Source organism: Dipodomys spectabilis, unplaced genomic scaffold (assembly GCF_019054845.1).
Source record: "Dipodomys spectabilis isolate Male_0828 unplaced genomic scaffold, ASM1905484v1 ptg000854l, whole genome shotgun sequence".
NCBI classification, from domain to species: Eukaryota; Metazoa; Chordata; class Mammalia; order Rodentia; family Heteromyidae; genus Dipodomys; species Dipodomys spectabilis.
In genome coordinates, this window is record NW_024871531.1 from 212,063 (window position 1) to 236,302 (window position 24,240).

Consider the following 24,240-nt stretch of genomic DNA (forward strand, 5'->3'; position numbering starts at 1 on the left):
CTTGGCTTTTTGACTCAAAGCTGGCACTCTACCAATTGAGCCACAGCTCCACTTCTTCTTCTTTTTTTTTTTTTTCTGTCAGTCATGGGGCTTGAACTCTGGGCTTGCGCGCTGTTCCTGCACTCTTCAGCTCAAGGCAAGCGCTCTACTGCTTGAGCCACAGCACCACTTCTGGTTTTCTGATGGTTAATTGGAGATGAGTCTCACGGACTTTTCTGCCAGGGCTGGCTTTGAACTGTGATCCTCAGATCTCGGCCTCCTCAGTAGCTAGGATGACAGGTGTGAGCCACCGGCGGGCGCCCAGCTCTACTTCTTTGTTGTTGTTGTTGTTGTTGGTTGTAGGGCTTGAACTCTGGGCCTGGGTGCTGTTCTTGTGCTCTTCAGCTCAAGGCTAGTGCTCTACCACTTGAGATACACCACCACTTCTGGTTTTCTAGTGGTTTATTCGAGATTAGAGTCTCACAGACTTTCCTGCCCAGGCTGGCTTTGAACTACTATCCTCAGATTTCAGCCTCCCGAGTAGCTAGGATTTCAGGCTTGAGTCACTGGCTCCCAGCTTCCACTTTTGAGTTGTTTTCGCTGGTGGTGGTGGTGATGGTGGTGGTGGTGATGATAGTGGTTGTGGGGCTTGAACTCTGGGCCTGGGCGCTGTCCCTCAGCAATTCAGCTCAGGCTAGCGCTTTACTACTTGAGCCACAGAGTCACGTCTGAACTTTCCTGCTCAGGCTGGCTTTGAACTGTGATCCTCAGATCTCAGCTTCCTGGTTAGCTAGGATGACCAGCATGAGACACTTGTGCCCATCCAAACTCCTCCACTTTTGACATACTGCTGTCTACCTGTATGAATTGAAACTATATCACCACCGATACTTAGCATTGTCATACTTCTGAATTCTTGCTGTTCATGTGCCGAATTTTTTCTTATTTTCTAATTTGCATTCTCCTGATCACGAATATGCACAACGCCTTACAATCGTCTTCTTCTGAGAATGAAATTGTCTCCTGATCTAAGCTTTGCGCTTTCGGTCTGGGGGATTGATTTTTTTGGGGGGGGGTCTGGTCATGGGGCCTGAACTCTGGGCCTGGGCGCTGTCCCTCAGCTCTTCAGCTCAAGGCTAGTGCTCTACCACTTGAGCCACAGCGCCACTTCCGGCTTTTTCTGCTTATGTGGTGCTGAGGAATTGAACCCAGGGCCTCGAGCATGCAAGGCAAGCACTCTACCACTGAGGCACCTTCCCAGCCCCTAAAGCAAGTTGACTTTTTTCCTGTGGCTTTTTTTTTTGGGGGGGGGGGTCTGGTCGTGGGGCCTGAACTCTGGGCCTGGGCACTGTCCCTCAGCTCTTCAGCTCAAGGCTAGCGCTCTACCACTTGAGCCACAGCTCCACTTCCAGCTTTTTTCTTTTTGCTTATGTGGTGCTGAGGAATCGAACCCAGGGCCTCATGCATGCAAGGCAAGCGCTCTACCACTGAGCCACCTTCCCAGCCCGATTTTTTTTTATATAAAGTCTATTTCTAGGAATTGCTTGTTTTGGAGAGGAACCCCTCATCAGTTGCACACCTTCTGCCTGTCTTGTCCTGGACTGAGTGTGGCTCAGTGGAGAAGTGCTTGCTGGCCATGCTCAGCCCAGGCGGAGGTCCCCCGCATCACAAAAAGAAAAGGAGGGAGGAAGAAACGTACCATTTACCTTCTCTCAATCTATGGCTTGTCTTGTGCTATTGATCGGGTGTTGATTGATTTCCTTTTTTGTGTAGTGCTGACGTCAGACCCAGGGTCTCCCATGGACCAGGCCAGGCTTTCCAGCCCAGTTGCTGGTGCCTGTATCCCTTGCCTGGCTGGCCTGTGTGAGTGCTGGAACCTAGGCGCGGCATCCCTCCTCTCCCAGAGGGGCTGGGCCGCGGCGCCGCACAGCTCCCGCTGAGAGCACTCTGTCAGTCACGAGGGCTCTGCCACGTCTGTTGGGAAACGGCCACTCAGTCGGGGAAGGGGTGTGTGACGTGTGCGCACACTGGGCATTTTCCAGCAGCCACGGCTGCACTCCGGAGAGCCAGGGTAGTGCGCACCCACACCACTTCCCTCGGGGAGGGGCTGGAGAAACCTCCTCCTGGTCAGGATGGGGGGGAGGCGGGGAGAAGGGGGCAGGCAGGGGGGGAGGGGGCGTCTCTGTCTTGCTCTCAAATTGCAGGAAGCAGACGCAGGAGACAGAGCCAGCACCGGCAGCACCGGCAGCACCGGCAGCACCGGCAGCACCGGCAGCACCGGCAGCACCGGCACGGTGCTAGAGCAGCCCCCTCAACACGTGTTCAACACGCATGGCCAATCCTCTCCCTCGAGGCCCCGGGCTTTCCTCCCTCGGGCCTCAGGGGCCCAAGACCCCAAACCACTGGGCTGGGCGGCACTGCGGGCTGCAGCTCTGGAAAAGACACCAGTGAGGTCATGTCTGGTTTTTGTTAAATCTGAGTAGCAAGATTACCCAGTCTTGCTAGATGAGGAGGCTCCGCTCAAGCTGCTGGAGACAGAGGCCTCTCGGCGCCCTCAGACTAGAGCTCTGGGTCATAGGTAAACCAGAGTCAGTCGGTGTTGAGACCTTAGCCAAGGACCCATCCTGAGGTGAGTCTGGGGCACCTCCACAGGTCACAAGGTCATAGCCCAGCTCAGGCACCCCCCCCCCGGGCTCCCCCGGCTCCCCCCCCAGCTCCCCCGGCTCCCCCCTCCCCCCCCCCGCTCCCCCCTCAGCTCTCCCCCCACCCCGCTCTCCCGGCTCCCCCCCTGCTCCCCCGGCTCCCCCCTCCCCCCCGGCTCCCCCCCCCCGGCTCCCCCCTCGGCTCTCCCCCCCCCCCCGCTCCCCCGGCTCCCCCCCCCAGCTCCCCTGGCTCCCCCCTCCCCCCCGGCTCCCCTCTCGGCTCTCCCCCTCCCCCCCGCTCTCCCGGCTCCCCCCCCCCCGCTCCCCCGGCTCCCCCCCCCCCCCGGGCTCCCCTGGCTCCCCCCACCCGGCTCCCCCAGCTCCCCCTCCCCGGGCTCCCCCGGCTCCCCCCCCCACTCTCCCCCCCCCCCGGATCTCCCCCCCCCCGGCTCTCCCCCCCCCCCCTCCGGCTCCCCAGGCAACAGAGAGTCCCATGGAGTCAACCTTACCTCCTGAGGTCAGTGAGATTCCCGCCACTCCATAGCTCTCAACCACCCTCAGGTCCCCCATGGGAAGCAGAAAGCTAATCAAGATCATCCTGTGTTGTGCTTTACTGTGTGCAGTGGCTTTTTAGACATTTAAATGCTCAAGTTATTACTGGGCTGGGAAGGTGGCTCAGTGGTAGAGCGCTTGCCTTGCATGCATGAGGCCCTGGGTTCAATTCCTCAGCACCACATACACAGAAAAAGCCAGAAGTGGTGCTATAGCTCAAGTGGTAGAGTGCTGGCCTTGAGCTGAAGAGCTGAGGGACAGCGCTCAGGCCCAGAGTTCAGGCCCCAGGACTGACCAAAAAAACCTACAACAATGCCCTTCATAAACAGTCTTTACTTTGTGTGAGTAATGATATTGTCTACTATGACAACAGAACCAGGAAGGATCATGCAGAGTTAAAAATGAAACTTGTCTTCTAAAAAGCTGGGTGCTGGTGGCTCACGCCTATAATCCTAGCTATTCAGGAGGCTGAGATCTGAAGATCCAGTCCAACAGCATGCCTAGCAGACAAGTCCATGAGACGCTCATCTCCAATTAAAACACCAAAAAATCAGAAGTGTCCCTGTGACTCAAGTGGTAGGGCACTAGCTTTGAGCAAAAGAAGCTCCCAGACAGTGCCCAGGCCCTGAGTTCAAACCCCAGGACTGGCCAAAAAAAGTTATTTCTCTTGATCCTTGGTATAAAATGGCTTGGTACATAGGATCAAATGTTGGTTTATTTTCCTTCCTCCCAATGAGCCTAGAAGAGAAAAACAGTAGTATCTTTCCCTTACAAGGACAAGTCAAGGTCATAGTTACTCAGTGTCGAGTACCCTGGACTTCAGGCCGCCAGAGCCCCAAGGCTTCTCTGCCTTTGCAGCCTCCTCCCATTCTACGCGGTTACTCCTGTGTGGCTTCAGCCTTGCTCACATCTCTGTCTCCCACGAATACCAGCTTCACACTTGGACAGTTCTAACCACTGAACCCAGTAACTCATTCGCGCCTCATGAGCGTGAAGATAAACATTGAGATGGTGCGGTTCCCATTCTGTGGACAGGACCGCCTGTCTGCAGCAGAGCAGGGAGCGGGCTTCCAGGGAGACCCCAGCTCAGCCCAGAACTGCGCGGCTCCACCATACACAGCGTGGTCAGAGCCACCCTCGCCCAGACACGCCCATGGACCTCATGAAAGCCAAAACGGAGCCGGGTGCCAGCGGCTCACGCTGTAATCCTAGCTACTCTACTCAGGAGGCTGAGATCTGAGGAGCCAGGTTCAAAGCCATCCTGACAGGAAGATCTGTGAGGCTTTTTTGTACAATTAACCAGCAAAAAGTGGAGCTGTGGCTCAAGAAGAGCACCAGCCTTGAGTGAAAAAGCTAAGGGACAGCGCCAGGCCTTGAGTTCAAGATAGAGGAAGGTCATAAGCGTTAATCACTCCTGAGCTGGGCTAGGGATTCAACTTAGTGTTAAAGGCGCTGGGTTCCATTCTAGCACTGAAGGAACAAAAATCCCAGAGTTCAAACTGGTCTGGTCTTTCTTCAGCTTTTACCCACTGTATTGGAATGCCACACAGACTCTTCTTTTCTTTTAAACAGTTGTATAAAGCGGTTTAGATTAAAAACAGAGTCTTGATTCCAACCTTAAAGGACATGCACTCAAGGATTCCATGCTGAAGTGGAGTTGTGGCTCAAGTGGTAGAGCGCCAGCCTGGCACGAAGACCTGAGCTCAAGTCCCGGCCCCAGCACACGAGAGAACCGCATGCGGGGCCCAGTGCCCCTGCGCCGCAGGGCAGGCTGCGGTGCCCGTCACAGCCACAGCTCCTCTGCCGGGGAGTCACGCAGCCTGGCTTCCCAGACAGGGCTGCACAGGTGGGGACAACCCAAGCTGTGCCCACGAAGGGCAGCAGCTGCATATGGAGACCTAATACGGCCATCTGTCTGGTGAGCTGACCATGGCGGCCAGGAGCCTGGCACGGCCCAGACAGACTCACCCAGGAAGTGCTGAGTCAGCCCACGCACAGCGTGGCCCTGTGCCACGGGTCCGCAGAGGCATATGGGGTGGTGACTCCAGCCGGAGGTGGCTGGAGCGTGTCCGTGGTGGAGGCCACCTGCGCCGTGGCGTGGGGGACAGGATGTCACCAAGCGCAGCCAGGTGAGGGGCGCTGGGCCGGGTCTCCTCCGAGACGGGAAGCTGCAGCCTCCGCTCTGGAGGGCAGCCTTCCAGAGCCTTCCACGTCTCCTCCCCACACAGTCACCACTGCCTATGGAAAAGGAAAATGCAAGCAATTACCAGGGCTAATTATCTTCCTCAGCCTCTTTGGTGGCAGAGGCTGCCAAGGTTCTTGCCAAAGCTCTGCTTCACCGATATCTTGATCCAGAATGCCCCAAGTCCTTGTGGGAGGCCTTGCTGCCCAGAGCAGCGACAGGATTCCCCACACTGGGCTGGCCACGCCCATCCACACCTGGACAGGAGGCGCCAGGCCCCTGGGACCACACCGGAAAGTGATCTAAAGGCAGTCCACATCCTTGCCCCTACCCAACCCCCTCTCCCTGGGAGTCCGGGAGGCATTTAAAGGCCTGGCCCTGCTTGCAGTGGGAGGCCACGGCCAGGGCCAGCTCCCGGCCCATCCCTGTGGGGGCTTGCTCAGTGCTGACCTCAGCTGAGCACAGCTGAGACCTGGGATCCTGACCCAGTCCTTCCAAAGCAGCCCCACCCCGCCCTCCCCAGCCTCCGCCCCTGGGGCAGGAGGGGGGGCGTGTTTGGGGAGCTCTTCCTGGCTTGCCTAAGAGGGGTCAGCCTCCCAAACCCCAGGCACTCCAGAGGCCTGGACTGGAAGCCCTGGAGGACAGGCTGCGGCCCTGAGCCTCCCAGGACAGCCCCTGGGGAAAGGCCAGGTGCAGTGTGCTGGGCAGTTATGAAACCCGAGGAACCGCGGCTCTGGGCTGTCGCGGGGAACAGATGGGTATTGTGAGGCGGGCACAGAGGGCACAGGACACCGGCAGCTCATGCACACACCCGCAGCCTGTGCGGGGCTCAGACGGGGATGGGAGACGAGGTTTGCCATGAGGCGCGTGCTGTGACCCACACAAAAGCAACAGGTCGCGTTGCCCAGAGCTCGCCCCGGCGAGGAAAGCTCCGCTGATCTGACGCAGATGCCGAGTCAACCAAAGCCCTGGGCACAGAAATTCTACTAGTAATGAGGAAAAGTTTTCCTGAGACCTTGGCTGTGTGCTGGAGGTGGAGGTGGTTTCTCGGCAGACACCAGCACATTCTCACGGAGCAGCACCACGTGCCTGCATGAAGTCACAACCCCTGTAGCAGGTGGAGAAGATGTGGGGGGCGGGGAGACCACATCTCTGCACTGAGGACAAAGTCTTTGCCTATCCTGACATCTTCTTCCCACCGTGGCTGGGAGGCTGGTGTGAAGGAGAGACTGGGGGGAGAGCTGGGGACCAGGCTCCCGGGTTCGGAGGAGCGGGGCACAGCTCGCCCTCCGTACTGTCCATTCTCTGGGCCAAGCCCCATCGGGCCCCCTGGCCCCTGCTTCAACCCTTTCTCTCTGCAGTGGAAACCTGGAGCTCTGTGTACTCCGCCGGTAGCCTGGGTGTCACACACGGAGCAAGCCCGGGCCAGCCTGCCCCCGAGGCTGGGACTCACGCTGTGTCCAGCCCTCCCTGGCCGCTGCAGGCCTTCTCTCCCAACAGTGCTCCCCTCCATATTGCCACATCCCCTCAGAGCGCGTTCTGACTTTGTTCAGACCTTGCCTGTGTCCGAGAACCTGGCCACTGCACCTGGCCTAAGCTGACCTCGGAAGTCCAGCTTGTGGGCAGTGGGGAAGCATGCCTGATGCCCGGGCCCAATTACATTGCCCAGTCCCCAGTAGAGAGCCTCCACAGGGTTCTGGGGCTGGCGGGTAACACTGGTTCTCCACCCTGACCAGCAGGCCTGGGAAGTGCTGTTGGCCAGCTGGACACCACACCTTGGAGATGCCTGGGACCCGGAGATCCATCCCCAGCCCCCCCGAGGCTTCCACAGGAGAGCCACTGCTGAGCAGAGACCTCATCAGAGAACACATACAAAATGGTAAAAATAACATTACCACTGAGAAGGAACTGGTTCCCTCCCATTTTCTTTCCAGCAGCACCCTGCCCCCCCACCCTCCCCGCCTGCCCCCCCACCCTCCCCACTTGCCCTCCCAGACCCTCCCCACCTGCCCCCAGACCCTCCCCACCTGCCCCCAGACCCTCCCCACCTGCCCCCCTACCCTCCCCACTTGCCCTCCCAGACCCTCCCCACCTGCCCCCCAGACCCTCCCCACCTGCCCCCCCATCAGACCCTCCCCACCTGCCCCCACCAGACCCTCCCCACCTGCCCCCACCAGACCCTCCCCACCTGCCCCCCCACCAGACCCTCCCCACCTGCCCCCAGACCCTCCCCACCTGCCCCCCTACCCTCCCCACTTGCCCTCCCAGACCCTCCCCACCTGCCCCCCAGACCCTCCCCACCTGCCCCCCCACCAGACCCTCCCCGCCTGCCCCCACCAGACCCTCCCCACCTGCCCCCCCACCAGACCCTCCCCTCCTGCCCCCACCAGACCGTCCCGGCCGCCCCCCGTCAGGTTGCTAACTGGGTTAAGGAGTGCCAGGCAGGCTCCCTCCACAGCCGCTCCCCACCCTGCTGGCACTGGGGCCTCTCCAAACTCTAGGATCAGTGATTTCCAACAACAGCCTCCTTTGTTGTCCACATCTGGGACTTTGGGGTTTAAAGTGAATCTCCTCAGGTGAAGAAAAAAATGCTATTTTGGTTCGGGTTTGTTGGAGCTACAATGAGTCCATTCTGCAGGGAGCCTGGGCAGTGTGGGGCTGGCTGGCTGGGGGTGGGCATGGAGCTGCGGTGGGCCAGGCCAGACTGCAGAGAGGAGGAAGGAGGGCCAGGAAGTGGGGCGGGGGAGGAGGGGGGCCTGTCCTCCCCGCTGCTGGGGTCTGCACTCATCATTTCCAGACGGCGGCCGGTGCCGGTGCGGGGGAGCCTTGGCCTTGCTTGGGTCTCAGCTCTCCAGAATGGCAGGAGGCTGGGCCGTGGCCTGGCCTGACCCGGCCTCCCCAGGAGGCCCTTCCCACCCCAGGCTCAATCCCAGCCTGTCCTGGAAGTAAAAGAGCACTGCTTTCCCCTCTTGATTGGGTTCTGTTTGAAGCGTTTCACTTGTACAGGGGTCATCCCCAGCCCAAAACACAGGAACGCCCCGTCCTCGGAGGGGGCCCAGGACCTCAGGTGCACTCCGGAGCAGTGAGGTGAGGGGCAGGCCGCAGTCCCAGCTGAGGCCGCCGTTCCCTTCCACCCAGCCCCAGGGCCAGCAGAGGATTCTGAGCAGAATCCACGGTGAGGTGGGCTGGCAGTGTGGCTCAGTGCTTCCATCCTGGCACACAAAAGTATATACATGAAATAAATAAACATGTAAATTCTCCCCCAGGAGTCTGAAAAACCACCTTCAGGCTCTTTCCACCAGGAGCACATACAGTGATCCTGGCCTGGACCATGCAGCCCTGGCTTCTCAAGACCCTGGGGAGGGCGCAACGCCGAGATCTCAGCCCCGGCTGTTGCCAGCCGATTCGGCAGGCACTGTGCGTGCTGAGGATCTGCAGGGGAGCAGGACCGGCCGCAGCTCCCCAGCCGAGGAGACCGGAGGTGGGCACTGAGTAGCAAGAGAACAAATGGGCCGAAGCTGGCGCGGGACAGCCGTGGCTCAGCACACCACCGCCCCCCACTGGACACCCTGCCCAGCTGCTGCCCCACTGGCTCACGCCTCCCTCTCCCCCCAGCTCCGGGGAGGGAGCCTTGGGCAAACCTGTTTCTGTGTTGGCTTTTACCACTGGGTCCGTGTCACCCTGACTCCTGGTGCTGAACCCATGAACCCTGGGAAGGTACCAGAAGGAAGTCTTCTGACTCTTGGCACACAGTGGAGTGATATTTAATGAAAGAAAACAAATATAGAGACACACGTTGCTGACCTGGCAGCCACATCTGAAGAGTTACGATTATTAACAAATGAACCCACCTGAGGACCTTCCCTGTTCTCAGTCTACAGCAGCGATAGCACCAGTGGGAGAACAGGGATCAAAGAGGGACAGAATTCAAAGAGAAAGAAACTAAAAGTACTTCCCCTGCAGTGGATGCAACAGAGTCTCCTGTGCACAAGGGCCTCCCCGCGGCGGCCTCTGGCCGTTAGTAACTGTGGGCATGTTTTACTGAAGGAAAAGCCAACGCCACACAAACGTTGCTCTCCTAGGCTGTGACCTGCGGCTTTCTTGGGTTGTAGGTGTCTGTGAGCTCACCTTGTCTCCGCTCCCAACCCACAGACATGTTTAAAATGCTTTGCTCAGCTTAAGGGCTGGCCAGTAAAATGTCTGCAACTCAGTTCCTGAATTCCTGGCCATGAAATATGGTATATGAATGGATAACTTGTCAGTGGTAATAATACAGTAAGACTTAGGTAAGGAAGGTCTGGTGTGACTGAGGGTAGGAAGGGAGGAAGGGGGACTTGAGGAGAATATTGTGCATTTGTGCTTGACAATCTATTTCCTTTATTTCCTCTGAAGGCAACTGAGAGAGGCCTGGGCTTCAGACCTGTCTACCGCCCGGCCAGGAGGTGCACCCCAGCCAGCGCCCTCAATTTGATGCAGGAAGGAACGTGATTCTATCCAGCGCAGCAGAAGGGCCTCTGGAAACAGAGGCCTTACGATGTGGCACACTTGGGTTTGCTGTTTGGACTCTGAGAGGCCACGGCTGGCGGGAGCCTTCTCCATGGAGAAGCTGGAAAACTGCTTTTGGAATTGTTTCTGCAGCGGCCGGTGATTCTCTTCCAGCCTGCAAGAAAGCTAAGTGAGGGCTGAGGCCGCCCCGTCTGTCTGCACTGCCTCCCCCGCTTCATCCTCGACGGAAAGATCGAGAAAGAAGCAGGGTCGGCTTTGCTCGAGCTTGTTTTTTACCAACCGAAATCCAACCCGGGTTAGCCCAGGGCCTGGCAGCTGCCCCCCCCCCCCCCCCCCCCCCCGCCCGCGTCCGCCCTCCGGCCCCCACCCCGGCCCCGCCCCCCCACCCCCGTCCCCGCCCCCACCCCACCCCCGCCCGCGTCCGCCCTCCGGTCCCCCCCTCCCCCCGCCTCCCCCCCCCCCCCCGCCCGCGTCCGCCCTCCGGTCCCCCCTCCCCCGCCCCCCCCCCCGCCCGCGTCCGCCCTCCGGCCCCCACCCCGGCCCCCGCCCCCCCCACCCCCCGTCCCCCCCCCCCCCCCCGCCCGCGTCCGCCCTCCGGTCCCCCCTCCCCCGCCCCCCCCCCCCGCCCGCGTCCGCCCTCCGGTCCCCCCTCCCCCGCCCCCCCCCCCCGCCCGCGTCCGCCCTCCGGCCCCCACCCCGCCCCCGTCCCCCCCCCCCCGCCCGCGTCCGCCCTCCGGTCCCCCCTCCCCCGCCCCCCCCGCCCCGCGTCCGCCCTCCGGCCCCCACCCCGCCCCCGCCCCCCCCCCCGCCCCCCCCGCCCCCCCCGCCCGCGTCCGCCCCCGGCCCCCACCCTGGCCCCGCCCCCCCCCGCCCGCGTCCGCCCTCCGGTCCCCCCCCCCGCCCCCGCCCCCCCCCCGCCCGCGTCCGCCCTCCGGCCCCCCCCGGCCCCCGCCCCCCCCCGCCCCATCCCCCCCAGCCCCCGGCACCCCCACCCCATCCCGCCCCCCGCCCGACCCCCCCCCCCCCCCCCCCCCCCCGCCCCCCCCCCCGCCCGCGTCCGCCCCTCCGGTCCCCCCTCCCCCGTCCCCCCCCCTCCCCCGTTCCCCCCCTCCCCCGTTCCCCCCCCCTCCCCCGTTCCCCCCCGCCCGCGTCCGTCCTCTGGCCCCCCTCCCCCGTCCCCCCCCGCCCCGTCCCCCCCCGCCCGCGGTCCGCCCTCCGGTCCCCCCTCCCCCGCCCCCCCCGCCCGACCCCGGCCCCGTCCCCCCCCCGCCCGCATCCGCCCTCCGGTCCCCCCTCCCCCGACCCCCCCCCCGCCCCCGTCCGACCCCCGGCCCCGTCCCCCCCCCCGCCCGCGTCCGCCCTCCGGTCCCCCCTCCCCCGACCCCCCCCGCCCCCGTCCGATCCCCGGCCCCCCCCGCCCGCGTCCGCCCCCCCCGCCCGCGTCCGCCCTCCGGTCCCCCCTCCCCCGACCCCCCCCCCGCCCCCGTCCGATCCCCGGCCCCCCCCGCCCGCGTCCGCCCTCCGGTCCCCCCTCCCCCGACCCCCCCCCGCCCGCGTCCGCCCTCCGGTCCCCCCCTCCCCCGCGCCCCCCGCCCCCGTCCGACCCCCGGCCCCTTCCCGGCCCCCGGCCCGCGCCCGCCCTCTGCTCCGCGCCACGCAGCGCCCGCGCCCGGCGGGTCCGGCCCGCGCCGCCTCCGGGCCCCGCCGCCGCTCCTCCAGCCCGGCAGCGGGCGCTGTCGCGGCCGGGCGGTCTCCGTGGAGACGGGCTGGCTGGAGCTCGAGACGCTCCGGCCTCGGCTACCCCCCGCGCCGCGTCCGCCCGCCCCGCCGCTCCCACAACCCCGCGCGCGGCCCCGCCCCCGGCAGCGGGCCCTCCTCCCGCGGGCGAGCGCGGCCCGGACGTCCGGCGCGGGGCGGCGCGGGGCGGGGCGGGGCGGGGCGGGGCGGGCGCCGCCATCTTGGTGCGGGTGGCGTCCCCGCCGGTGCCTGAGGGAGGAGGAGCGGGGCCGCCGCCGCCATGCCGCAGTTCCAGAACTGGGAGGAGTTCAGCCGCGCGGCGGAGAAGCTCTACCTGGCCGACCCGATGAAGGTAGGCGGCCCGACGGCCCGGAGCCCAGTGTGGCTCGTCCCGGCGGCCCGGCCCTCAGCTGGCGGACCGCGGAGGTCGCGGCGCCCTGGGCCAGGGGACGCGGGGCTGCGGGGCCGCGGGGCCGCCGGGGCTGCGGGGACGCGGGGACGCGGGGCTGCGGGGACGCGGGGACGCGGGGCTGCGGGGACGCGGGGCCGCACGGGTCTTAGGGACGCGGGGACGCGGGGCTGCGGGGACGCGGGGCTGCGGGGACGCGGGGCTGCGGGGCCGCGGGGCCGCACGGGTCTTAGGGACGCGGGGCTGCGGGGACGCGGGGCTGCGGGGACGCGGGGCTGCGGGGCCGCGGGGCCGCACGGGTCTTAGGGACGCGGGGCTGCGGGGACGCGGGGCTGCGGGGACGCGGGGCTGCGGGGACGCGGGGCCGCACGGGTCTTAGGGACGCGGGGACGCGGGGACGCGGGGCTGCGGGGACGCGGGGACGCGGGGCTGCGGGGCCGCGGGGCTGCGGGGACGCGGGGCCGCCGGGGCTGCGGGGACGCGGGGCTGCGGGGACGCGGGGCTGCGGGGACGCGGGGACGCGGGGACGCGGGGCTGCGGGGCCGCGGGGCTGCGGGGACGCGGGGCCGCCGGGGCTGCGGGGACGCGGGGCTGCGGGGACGCGGGGCTGCGGGGACGCGGGGCCGCACGGGTCTTGGGGCCGCGGTCCCCTTCCGCCTCCGGCCCAGGGCTGGCGGAGGAGGGATCGCTCCGGCCGAGGCGGCCCTCACCCTCCCTCCCGCTACCCTGGAGGCCGAGACCCGCGGGCGGCCCCGCAGAGCCGGCCCGGCCGCGGGGCGTCCGGGCTCTTACCTCCAATTAGCCTCCGAAAAGCTGCACGTGGAGACGGCGCGAACGGTGGCGCGCCGAACCGGGCCCGCGGGGGAGCCCGGCCGCAGAGCCGGGGCGGCCGGAGGCGCGGGGTGCGGACACGCGGGGCGGCCGGACACGCGGGGCGGCCGGACACGCGGGGCGGCCGGAGGCGCGGGCTGCGGACACGCGGGGCGGCCGGAGGCGCGGGCTGCGGACACGCGGGGCGGCCGGAGGCGCGGGCTGCGGACACGCGGGCTGCGGACACGCGGGGCGGCCGGACACGCGGGCTGCGGACACGCGGGGCGGCCGGAGACGCGGGCTGCGGACACGCAGGCTGCGGACACGCGGGGTGTGGACACGCGGGCTGCGGACACGCGGGGCGGCCGGAGACGCGGGGTGCGGACACGCGGGGCGGCCGGAGACGCGGGGTGCGGACACGCGGGGCGGCCGGAGACGCGGGGTGCGGACACGCGGGGCGGCCGGAGACGCGGGGCGGCCGGAGACGCGGGGTGCGGACACGCGGGGCGGCCGGAGACGCGGGGCGGCCGGAGACGCGGGGTGCGGAGACGCGGGGCGGCCGGAGACGCGGGCTGCGGACACGCGGGGCGGCCGGACACGCGGGCTGCGGACACGCGGGGCGGCCGGAGACGCGGGGTGCGGGGACGCGGGGTGTGGACACGCGGGGTGCCGGGACGCGGGCTGCGGGATGCGGGAACGCGGGCTGCGGGGACGCGGGCTGCGGGATGCGGGGCTGCGGGGTGCGGGCTGCGGGGACGCGGGCTGCGGGGTGCGGAGACGCGGGGTGTGGGGACGCGGGCTGCGGGCTGCGGGGACGCGGGGTGCCGGGACGCGGGCTGCGGGGGGCCGCTCCGCCCTCGGGCCACGGCTCACGTTTTCGCGGTGAAGATGTGCGGTGGGCTCAGCACGGCTTCCTGAGGCGCGGGCTTGCACCGTAACGCTCGCGGTAACTCTTTTCCTTCCGTCTTTCTGTGGCTTCACGCGCGTAAGCCACGCTGCTGGGAGCCGGCGGCTCACCCCACTCCTCTCCACCCAGGAGGCTGAGATCTGAGGATCGCGATCAGAGCCAGGGCAGCAAAGTTCACGAGACTTTGACCTCCACTCACTCAAAAACCGGAAACGGAGCCGTAGCCCAAAGTGGCAGAGCGCTAGCCCTGAGCAGAAAGGCTCAGGGACAGCGCCCAGGCCCTGAGTTCAAGCCCTACAACCAACTAGGAAGAACAATGCCAAACTACCACAGACTCTCGCTGACTAGATGTGTTTTGAGAATTTTCAGTTCATGTCATTTTCAGTTAAAACTGGCTACAAATACAATATCCCCTCCCCTTTTTTGGGGGGGGGGTCTGGTCGTGGGGCCTGAACTCTGGGCCTGGGCGCTCTCCCTGCGCTCTTCAGCTCAAGGCCAACGCTCTACCACTTGAGCCACAGTGCCACTCCCCCTTCCCTTTTAAAAATAAGTTGTTTAAAAAACAAATTGTAAAACTATGAGTGAACTCTAATTGTAAGTTTTTTCCCCTACCAATTTCGGTAGTGATAAAATTGCCATATGCCAGGCACTGGTGGCTCATGCCTGTAATCCTAGCTACTCGGGAGGCTGAGATCTGAGGATTGCAGTTTAAAGACAGCCTGGGCAGAAAAGTCCTTGAGACTATCCCCAGTTAACCACCAGAAAATTGGAAGTAGTATGTGGCTCAAAGTGGTAGAGCTCTATCCTTCAGCAAAAAGAGCTCAGGGAGAGAACCTTAGTTCAAGCCCCACAACTAACAACAGCAACAAAAAGATTGCCATAGTAGTGTCTTTCCATGTCTTATTCCAAAAAGATTCTTTTTCAGCTCAGCTCAAGACTTTCTTATGAAAAATGTGGTTTGTCTTTTTATAAACACGGGTTTCTCTTGCAGGTGCGTGTGGTTCTCAAGTACAGGCATGCTGACGGGACTTTGTGCATGAAAGTGACAGACGATGCCGTTGTGAGTGTGCCTTCTTCTTGGTTCCGTACTCTTGAGTTTCTTTATGTAATCATTTGTGTGAAGTTATTTACATAGAATTTATGCAGATTACCCACTAGGATACTTGTTGTATACTCACACCAAAATGAAAACCTCCTTTTAAAAGTCTGGCAGACACTATGCCACCTGAGCCACACCTTCATTCCTTTGAGGTGAGGGTCTTTAGGCTCTCCAGGCAGGCTTGGACTGTGATCCTCCTGTTTACACTTAGGATGGATGTAATGACAGGTATGCTCTACGATGCCCAGCTTTATTGATGGAAATTCTGTCTTGCAAAGTTTTTGCCTTAGATAGCCTTGAACCTTGAGCTTACCATTCTCGGCCTCCCACGGATGTAGGATTATAGGCGTGAGCCTGTGGCATCCAGTTTAAACAGACTGTTCAAAAATAATGTACGGGGGCTGGGAAGGTGGCTCAGTGGTAGAGCGCTTGCCTTGCATGCCTGAGGTCCTGGGTTCGATTCCCCAGCACCACATAAGCAAAAAGAAAAAAACCGGAAGTGGTGCTGTGGCTCAAGTGGTAGAGCGCTAGCCTTGAGCTGAAGAGCTGAGGGACAGTGCCTAGGCCCAGAGTTTAGGCCCCATGACCAGAAAAAAAAGAAATAAAAAAAAAAATAATGTACATCAAGTGTGGCTTAGCAGTGGTGTCTGCAAATGTAAGTGAAGGGAATGCAGAGGAAGCAGAGCTGTGTGAACGCAGGCTTTGTTACTGCATCTCTTCTTGCCGTTCCATTCATTCATTCCCCTTTTTACCAGGCTTCTGCACTCACCACTCCACTGACAGCTCTTGAGGAGACCTCAGTAGCTGTCTTCATTCTCCCATCCAGTGGTCTCCTCAGTTCAGATTTGGCTTAATCTTTTCACATTATTGTGGTCTTGGGCTCCATTTTATCTTGACTGTTTCCTGTGATTGTGTTTGTTTCTTTGTTAATGATTTCTCCATGTGTCCCATAAGTATTTTTTTTCCCAGCATTCTGTCTTTGATGGTGTGTGCATATCACTTTTTTTTGGGGGGGAGGAGGGGTCCGGTTGTGGGGCCTGAACTCTGGGCCTGGGCGCTGTCCCTCAGCTCTTCAGCTCAAGGCTAGCACTCTACCACTTGAGCCACAGCGCCACTTCCAGCTTTTTTTTCCTGCTTATGTGGTGCTGAGGAATCGAACCCTGGGCCTCATGCATGCAAGGCAAGCGCTCTACCACTGAGCCACCTTCCCAGCCCCTCATACCACTTCTTGTAAAGCAGTCCATTCTGTGGGTCCACTGCTATATTTGTGTATACTTGCAGATTTGTATGTTTGGCTTCTATTTCTCCTCTGACCTCTGACATCTTGATTGTTTCTGAAGTCGAGTACCCTTACCTCAAAGTCAGCCTGTCCAGAGTGACCCTTATGAGCTCTTCTCTGGCTCTTTCTTTTCCTGCCATTAGGTTATTCTGACCCACCTGGGCAGAAACCTGGAGACCATGGTTGGTCCCTTTGCCTAGTTCTTTTCCATTTATTTGAAAAGTACCGATCTTTTGATATACCACACTTCACTAGGTGTTGAGAGTCACAGATTCAAGCCTCTTCCCTCATTCCCTGTCATGAATTGTCCATCTTCATGGCTGCGGTTACTCTTCTGTTCATGATCGAATTGCCGCATGTCCATAAGAAAAGTCTGCTGGTGCCAGGCGCCAGTGTCTCTCGCCTGTCATCCTAGCTACTCGGGAGGCTGAGATCTGAAGATCGCGGTTCAGCCCAAGCAGAAAAAGTCTGTGAGACTCTGATCTCCAATAAACCACAGAAAACTGGCAGTGGCGCTGTGGCTCAAGTGGTAGAGCGCTAGCCTTGAGCTGAAGAGCTGAGGGACAGCGCCCAGGCCCAGAGTTTGAGCCCCACAACTGAAAAAAAAAGTCTGCTAACTACATCCTTGATTTTACTTAATTCTGTGTTGCTGCGTGAGTCCGTCTGTCCTTCCTTCCCTCCCTCCCTCCCTCCCTCCCTCCCTCCCTCCCTCCCTCCCTCCCTCCTTCCCCTTTTATATTCAAGCACATCCTCTATCATTTGATGGTTACTCCCTTGTTTAAAAACCTTTTAAACTCCATTCTCATTTCTCCTTGGATCTCTTTTTTTTTTTTTTTTGTCGGTCATGGGGCTTTGAACTCTGGGCCTGGGCACTGTCCCTCAGCTCTTCAGCTTAAGCGAGCACTCTACCACTTGAGCTACAGCGCCACTTCCGGTTTTCTGGTGGTTTATTGGAGATAAGAGTCTCACAGTCTCTCCTGCCCGGGCTGGCTTTGAACCGTGATCCTCAGATCTCAGCCTCCTGAGTAGCTAGGATTACAGGCGTGAGCCACCAGCGCCCGGCTCTCCTTGGATCTCTTATTTTGGTATCATGTTTTTTTTTGTTTTTTTTTTTGGTCCGGTCATGGGGCCTGAACTCTGGGTCTGGGCGCTGTCCCTCAGCTCTTCAGCTCAAGGCTAGTGCTCTACTACTTGAGCCACAGCGCCACTTCCGGCTTTTTTCATTTTGCTTATGTAGTGCTGAGGAATCGAACCCAGGGCCTCAGGCATGCAAGGCAAGCGCTCTACCACTGAGCCATCTTCCCAATGTTTTTTTTGAAATATTGAATCCTAGCCTGCCTTAATAAGCAAGACTGCTTATTTTTCAAAACCCAACTCAAGAGAATTACTTTATCTCTTGTATTTCTTAGATGCTGGGTGAGTTGATTCACAGTTAATAATATCACATCTAGCTTTTTAATGGACTTCAAATTTCAAGCCAATAGAGATAAATGAGTTAATAGTCTTACCTGAGTTTCCAGTGCTCATAAGAAATTTTGATCAAGCGCACTCAGTAAATATTTATTTATTTATTTTTTCTGCTTATGTGGTGCTGAGGAATTGAACCCGGGGCCTCATGCATGCAAGGCAAGTGCTCTACCACTGAGCCACCTTCCCAGCCCTCAGTAAATATTTTAAAGTTAGAGTAATTTTTTCTAAAAGTCTAACCGTGTATGATGATTAAGATCACTTTATGTTTTTGGTCATATATTGTATTTGCTGAAGAGTTTGCATGCAATCAGACTGCTTCGTGATGGCCATGTCATCTAAGACCCAGTTAAATTTGGTATAAATGGGAAGAGTAAACGGAGACCTAGTGTGCTGTTCATGGATGGGTGGGAATCTGAGTCTGGGCTTAACAGTTCACTGGCATTTTGTCCTTGGAAAAATTTAGGCTGCTTTATAGAATGTTGACAGTAGTAGCCTATTTAACCTAATTGTGCTGTTGTGGAATACAAACAAATATGTAGATTAGTGCTTGCCACTTAATGGATGAAATAAATGTATTGAATCTTGAATAGTCTATTGAGAAAATGTGTAATTGTCCCAGAGTGGCTAAGTGTACCTGCTGGAGAGAAACTTTTACCGTCTTAGAAATGAGAATGGAGAAGATGCAGGCTTGCATCCAGTGATGGCTTTGGCCCCTAGTAATGATGGAGCATCATTAACAGTACTTCTTAAGCAGTATCAGAAATATTAAGTATTACTGACTCCTATGGTAAGATCCAAATATGAAAACGCCTTTCTTAAAACTGTTAGTAATTTTAGTCTATACCTAGATGATATCTAACACCACCCCCTAAGTAGGAGATGTATGACTCCAACACAACAGTAAAAATCTATTAACTCTTCTAAATAAAAGTGTGTGTTCTTCCTTCATTGTCTCTTTATTTTGGGAGAGGTGCTGTCCTGGGAGTTGAACCTAGGAACTTCTTGCTTGCTAAGTAACTAAGCTACATCCCTAGTTTTTGTAATCACATAGGTGCATTATCTCTCTGTGTGTGTGTGTGTGTGTGTGTGTATGCAAGTACTAGGGCTTGAACTGGGCTTCTCGGGCTCAAAGTTTTTTGTGGATTTTTTTTTGGTGGGTGCTCAATTGTTGGGCTTGAACTTCATGGGTGCTGTCCCTGAGCTCTTCAGCTCAAGGCTAGTGTTCTACCACTTTGAGCCACAACTCCATGTCCAGTTTTCTGGTGGTTAAATTGGAGATGAGGCTCACATTTTCCTGCCCAGGCTAGCTTTGAACCGTGATCCTCAGATCTCAGCTTCCAGGGCACCCAGAATAACTCAGCTTTTTCTGTCAAGGCTGAAACTACCATACCCTCACTTCAGAATTTTGTTGGTTAATCAGAAATAAGAATCCCACCAATTCTTTTTCCTGGCTTGATTCAAATCATAACTGTTGGGCTGGGAAGGTGGCTCAGTGGTAGAGTGCTTGCCTAGCATGCCCTAGGTTTGAGTCCTCAGTACCACAGAAGCAGAAAAAGCCAGAAGTGGCGCTGTGGCTCAAGTGGTAGAGCACTACTAGCCTTGAGCTGAAGAGCTGTAGGACAGTGCCCAGGCCAAGAGTTCAGGCTCCACAACCAGCAAAACAAACAAACAAAACTGTCAGTTATCAGCCTCCTAAGTAGCTAGGATTGTAGGTTTGATCTACTGGCACCTGGCTTTATCATAGGTTTTTATAATTCCATAACTGACTTTTTAATTAAAGTCTTTTAAAATGAGAGATACTAATTTTAAGCCTTGAATTCTTCTCACCAGATCACAGCAAAGTGTAATGTGTTACTTGTCATTTTTTTAGACATTTCTGGAAGAGTTTATTTAGGTTGTTTCATTCACAGCAATTGCATTGAAAACCTTGTCTATGAGTCTCTAACTTGGCATTTTCTGCAAGGGCAGATGGATTTCTACTTTAACAACAACAAAACTTTCTAAAAAGAGAACAGGAAAGGAAAGGAAGGAGAGCAGGGAGAGTAAAGGGAAGAGAAGAAAGAAGGAGCGAGTGTGAGACCAGCCCAGAACAACAAAAAGGAAATGCTTGCCTCAAGGAAAGTAGTTATTGAATTTCAAGGCAATTCCCAGAGAGCCTGGAGCAAGACAATGGCTAGAATGCTGGGTGTAGTAGTGCTTACTTACAATCCCAGTTCAACAGGGGAAGGAAGTAGGAGAATCACAGACTAGGCCACCACCACTTCCTGCAAAAGCACACTCGACCCCAGCCTGGGAAGGTGGCTCAGTGGTAGAGCGCTTGCCTAGAACGCATGAAGCCCTGGGTTCGATTCCTCAGCACCATATAAAGCAGAAGTGGCTCTTTGGCTCAAGTAGTAGAGCACTAGCCTTGTGCATGGAGAGGCTCGGGGACAGTGCCCAGACTTGACCCTTCTTGAAAAGTAAGCTAATGCAGAAAGGACTGGTTGGGTAGGAAAAGGAAGAGAATGGGAGGGCTCAAGTTTTTAGCACTGGGGTGTTCTCCAGTGTCTAGTTTTACTGACTGTGTGCTTTTTCCATCCTGACAGTGTTTGGTCTATAGAACAGAGCAAGCTCAAGACGTAAAGAAGATTGAGAAATTCCACAGTCAGCTCATGCGCCTCATGGTGGCCAAGGAGCCCCGCACTGTGGCTGTAGCGGAAGCAGACTGAGGGACGTGCTTGAAGACTGCTGTGTTTAGAAAGTAAATATCTTTTGGATTTGAGTAAGTGCTGGGACAGAGGATACTGATAGGGCTCTTCAGTGTGTAATTTACAGGTCCAGGAATAAAAATGCTTTCAATTAGAAAACCTTTATTTTTGGAAATTGAACAGGATATACTCAGAACAATTTTTATCAGTAATGTGAAAATAAAATACCAAGAAAAGCCTACTCCTTAAACTTAGTTCATTTGTCTTTTAAGAGAAAATTAAATAGATCTCGTTTGGTTGGACTATTCTGTTCCTTTTGTGCTGTTAATAACCAATAAATCCCTCCCTGTGCCCTGTAGTGTGTGATGTGTGTCGAGTGCCTCAGCTGGGAAAAGCAGGCGTGACTCTGAAACTGTCATTGGGTATGTAGGGGTTTTGTGCCATCAGCACACTGAGCAGTGGCTGACTTTCAGTCTGGTTTTCATTGACCAAAATGAGCCGAAGTCTGACCACTGTGTCTGCAACCAACACATGAGAACAGTCACTCCGAGTTTCCTACCTGCAGTGTCTCAGCGTGACCGAGGGCGAGCATGACTGCTGTGTTGTTTCCCAGAAAGCCAGAAGAATGACAGTATTACACATTGACTTTCAGTTGTAATCTGATCTTAACCATCTAAACATAATGTTCATATGTTGGTTCCAGGAAGGCTCTAGACTTACGTTGAACATTTTAGTGTGGAAAAGGTTCCAATTATGGTTACGTTTCAGAGAGATCAGTAAATAAAATACTATACAAAAACAATTTTTTCTTGATTGATTGAACTCTGGGCCTGGGCACTGTCCCTGGGCTTCTTTTGCTCAAGGATAGCACTCTTCCACTTGAGCCACAGCGCCTCTTCCACTTGAGCCACAGCGCCACTTCCACATAAACTTACTGTTTATGTGGTGCTGAGGAATTGAACCCAGGGCTTCATGCATGCTAGACAAGCGCTCTACCACTGAGCCACCTTCCCAGCTTTCAATTTTTTATTTACTTCTCAAGTATTGGCTTCTTCGCTGGCCTACACTATACTCATTAACCTAAGTGAGCCATGAGAGCAGGGTTTTTGCTATTTTTCTCAGTACTTTGCTGGTACATGACTTCTGAGCTGTACGTTGATGGTGTGGTTGTTTTCTTGAGCTTAGAAAATAGTATTTAGAGAAAACAATACATATCCTAGTTCTTTTTGTTGTTGTTGGTTGTGGGGCCTGAACTCTGGGCCTGGGCGCTGTCCCTCAGCTCTTCAGCTCAAAGCTATTGCAATTGCTGTTTTATGAGGTAAGCATGTAAGAAACCAGCTCTTAATATTTTCTGTTTTTTGTTTTTCCAGTTTTGGGGCTTGAACTTGGCATGAGCACTGTCCCTGAGCTCTTTTGCTTGGGCCTAGTGCTCTACCACTTTGAGCCACAGCACTGCGGCTCTTTCCAGACGCTTCTGAGGCTGTGGCCGCGCCTTGGGGCCCGTGCCTGTGTGGGCCCGCGCCCTTCGGCCCTGCTGCGGGGCCCTGCTGTGGGTCACCGGCCGGAGGCGGGGTCGGCAGCACGCTGGCTGCTTCTGGAAAAATCTCCCGTTCGCTGCAGTGGCAGGCGCCCTGGAGAGCTCCACGCTGACGGGGGCAACCGGGGCACCGCCGAAGGCGGTCCTGCAGAGGCGGAGGCGGCGGGCCTCCCCCGGAGGAGCTGGACCCCCCCCCACCGGCGCACCTCCCCCGGAGGAGCTGGACCCCCCCCACCGGCGCACCTCCCCCGGAGGAACTGGGGGACCCCCCCCCACCGGCGCACCTCCCCCGGAGGAGCTGGGGGACCCCCCCCCACCGGCGCACCTCCCCCGGAGGAACTGGACCCCCCCCACCGGCGCACCTCCCCCGGAGGAGCTGGGGGACCCCCCCCCCACCGGCGCACCTCCCCCGGAGGAGCTGGACCCCCCCCACCGGCGCACCTCCCCCGGAGGAGCTGGGGGACCCCCCCCCCCACCGGCGCACCTCCCCCGGAGGAGCTGGACCCCCCCGCAGCCGGCGCACCTCCCCCGGAGGAGCTGGACCCCCCCCCCCGCAGCCGGCGCACCTCCCCCGGAGGAGCTGGACCCCCCCCCCCGCAGCCGGCGCACCTCCCCCGGAGGAGCTGGGGGACCCCCCCCCCCCGCAGCCGGCGCACCTCCCCCGGAGGAGCTGGACCCCCCCCCACCGGCGCACCTCCCCCGGAGGAGCTGGACCCCCCCCACCGGCGCACCTCCCCCGGAGGAGCTGGGGGACCCCCCCCCACCGGCGCACCTCCCCCGGAGGAGCTGGACCCCCCCCCCCGCAGCCGGCGCACCTCCCCCGGAGGAGCTGGCCCCCCCCCCCGCAGCCGGCGCACCTCCCCCGGAGGAGCTGGACCCCCCCGCAGCCGGCGCACCTCCCCCGGAGGAGCTGGACCCCCCCCCCCGCAGCCGGCGCACCTCCCCCGGAGGAGCTGGACCCCCCCCCCCGCAGCCGGCGCACCTCCCCCGGAGGAGCTGGACCCCCCCCCCCGCAGCCGGCGCACCTCCCCCGGAGGAGCTGGACCCCCCCCCGCAGCCGGCGCACCTCCCCCGGAGGAGCTGGGGGACCCCCCCCCCCCGCAGCCGGCGCACCTCCCCCGGAGGAGCTGGGGGACCCCCCCCCCCCGCAGCCGGCGCACCTCCCCCGGAGGAGCTGGACCCCCCCCCCCGCAGCCGGCGCACCTCCCCCGGAGGAGCTGGCCCCCCCCCCCGCAGCCGGCGCACCTCCCCCGGAGGAGCTGGACCCCCCCCGCAGCCGGCGCACCTCCCCCGGAGGAGCTGGACCCCCCCCCCCCGCAGCCGGCGCACCTCCCCCGGAGGAGCTGGACCCCCCCCCCCCGCAGCCGGCGCACCTCCCCCGGAGGAGCTGGGGGACCCCCCCCCCCGCAGCCGGCGCACCTCCCCCGGAGGAGCTGGGGGACCCCCCCCCCCCGCAGCCGGCGCACCTCCCCCGGAGGAGCTGGACCCCCCCCCCCCGCAGCCGGCGCACCTCCCCCGGAGGAGCTGGACCCCCCCCCCCGCAGCCGGCGCACCTCCCCCGGAGGAGCTGGACCCCCCCCCGCAGCCGGCGCACCTCCCCCGGAGGAGCTGGACCCCCCCCCCCGCAGCCGGCGCACCTCCCCCGGAGGAGCTGGACCCCCCCCCCGCAGCCGGCGCACCTCCCCCGGAGGAGCTGGACCCCCCCCCACCGGCGCACCTCCCCCGGAGGAGCTGGGGCCCCCCGGAGGAGCCGCCCGAGCATCTCGGCCCCGCAGTCGCACCGAGGTGACCGCTGGCAACAGGGCCGGCGGCCTCCAGGCGCCACAGGCAAGGCCGAACCTACAGCTGCCATAACGGGGCCACAGTGCCAGCGGCGGCCAGAGACGACCGGCCCTGCAGTGTGCGGGCACGCGGGAGGCGAAAGGCGAGCCGAGGGCGGGCCTGGGGAGGCCCTGGCGCGCTCGCGGTGCCTCCGCGCAGCCGCCGTGGGCTGGGGGGGAGCAGGTAACAGGTGGGCACGGGCCCTGGTCCGCGCAGGCGCCGTGGGCTGGGGGGGGGGCACGTAACAGGTGGGCGCGGGCCCTGGTCCACGCAGGCGCCGTGGGCTGGGGGGGGGGCACGTAACAGGTGGGCGCGGGCCCTGGTCCGCGCAGGCGCCGTGGGCTGGGGGGGGGGCAGGTAACAGGTGGGCGCGGGCCCTGGTCCGCGCAGGCGCCGTGGGCTGGGGGGGGGGGCAGGTAACAGGTGGGCGGGGCCCTGGTCCGCGCAGGCGCCGTGGGCTGGGGGGGGGGCAGGTAACAGGTGGGCGCGGGCCCTGGTCCGCGCAGGCGCCGTGGGCTGGGGGGGGGGGGGCAGGTAACAGGTGGGCGCCCCACCTGCGGGCCTGCACGGCCGCCCTTCTCTCGGGCTCCGCGCTGGTTCTTGGGTTTCCGCCTGGGCTCTGG

The 24,240-nt window shown here is 60.4% G+C and overlaps 2 protein-coding genes across 2 annotated transcripts; both read left to right on the forward strand.

Moving 5' to 3' along the window:
• Positions 1-11,801: 11,801 nt before the first annotated feature.
• Srp9 (signal recognition particle 9) lies at positions 11,802-20,561 on the forward strand. The gene is made up of 3 exons (XM_042673462.1): positions 11,802-11,950; positions 14,716-14,784; positions 20,158-20,561. Exons 1-3 carry the CDS (start codon positions 11,879-11,881, stop codon positions 20,278-20,280), a joined length of 264 nt encoding a protein of 87 aa, XP_042529396.1. The 5' UTR covers positions 11,802-11,878; the 3' UTR covers positions 20,281-20,561.
• An 834-nt stretch (positions 20,562-21,395) lies between these two features.
• LOC122102749 (extensin-like) lies at positions 21,396-23,585 on the forward strand. The gene is made up of 2 exons (XM_042673465.1): positions 21,396-21,420; positions 21,739-23,585. Exons 1-2 carry the CDS (start codon positions 21,396-21,398, stop codon positions 23,583-23,585), a joined length of 1,872 nt encoding a protein of 623 aa, XP_042529399.1.
• Positions 23,586-24,240: the final 655 nt, after the last annotated feature.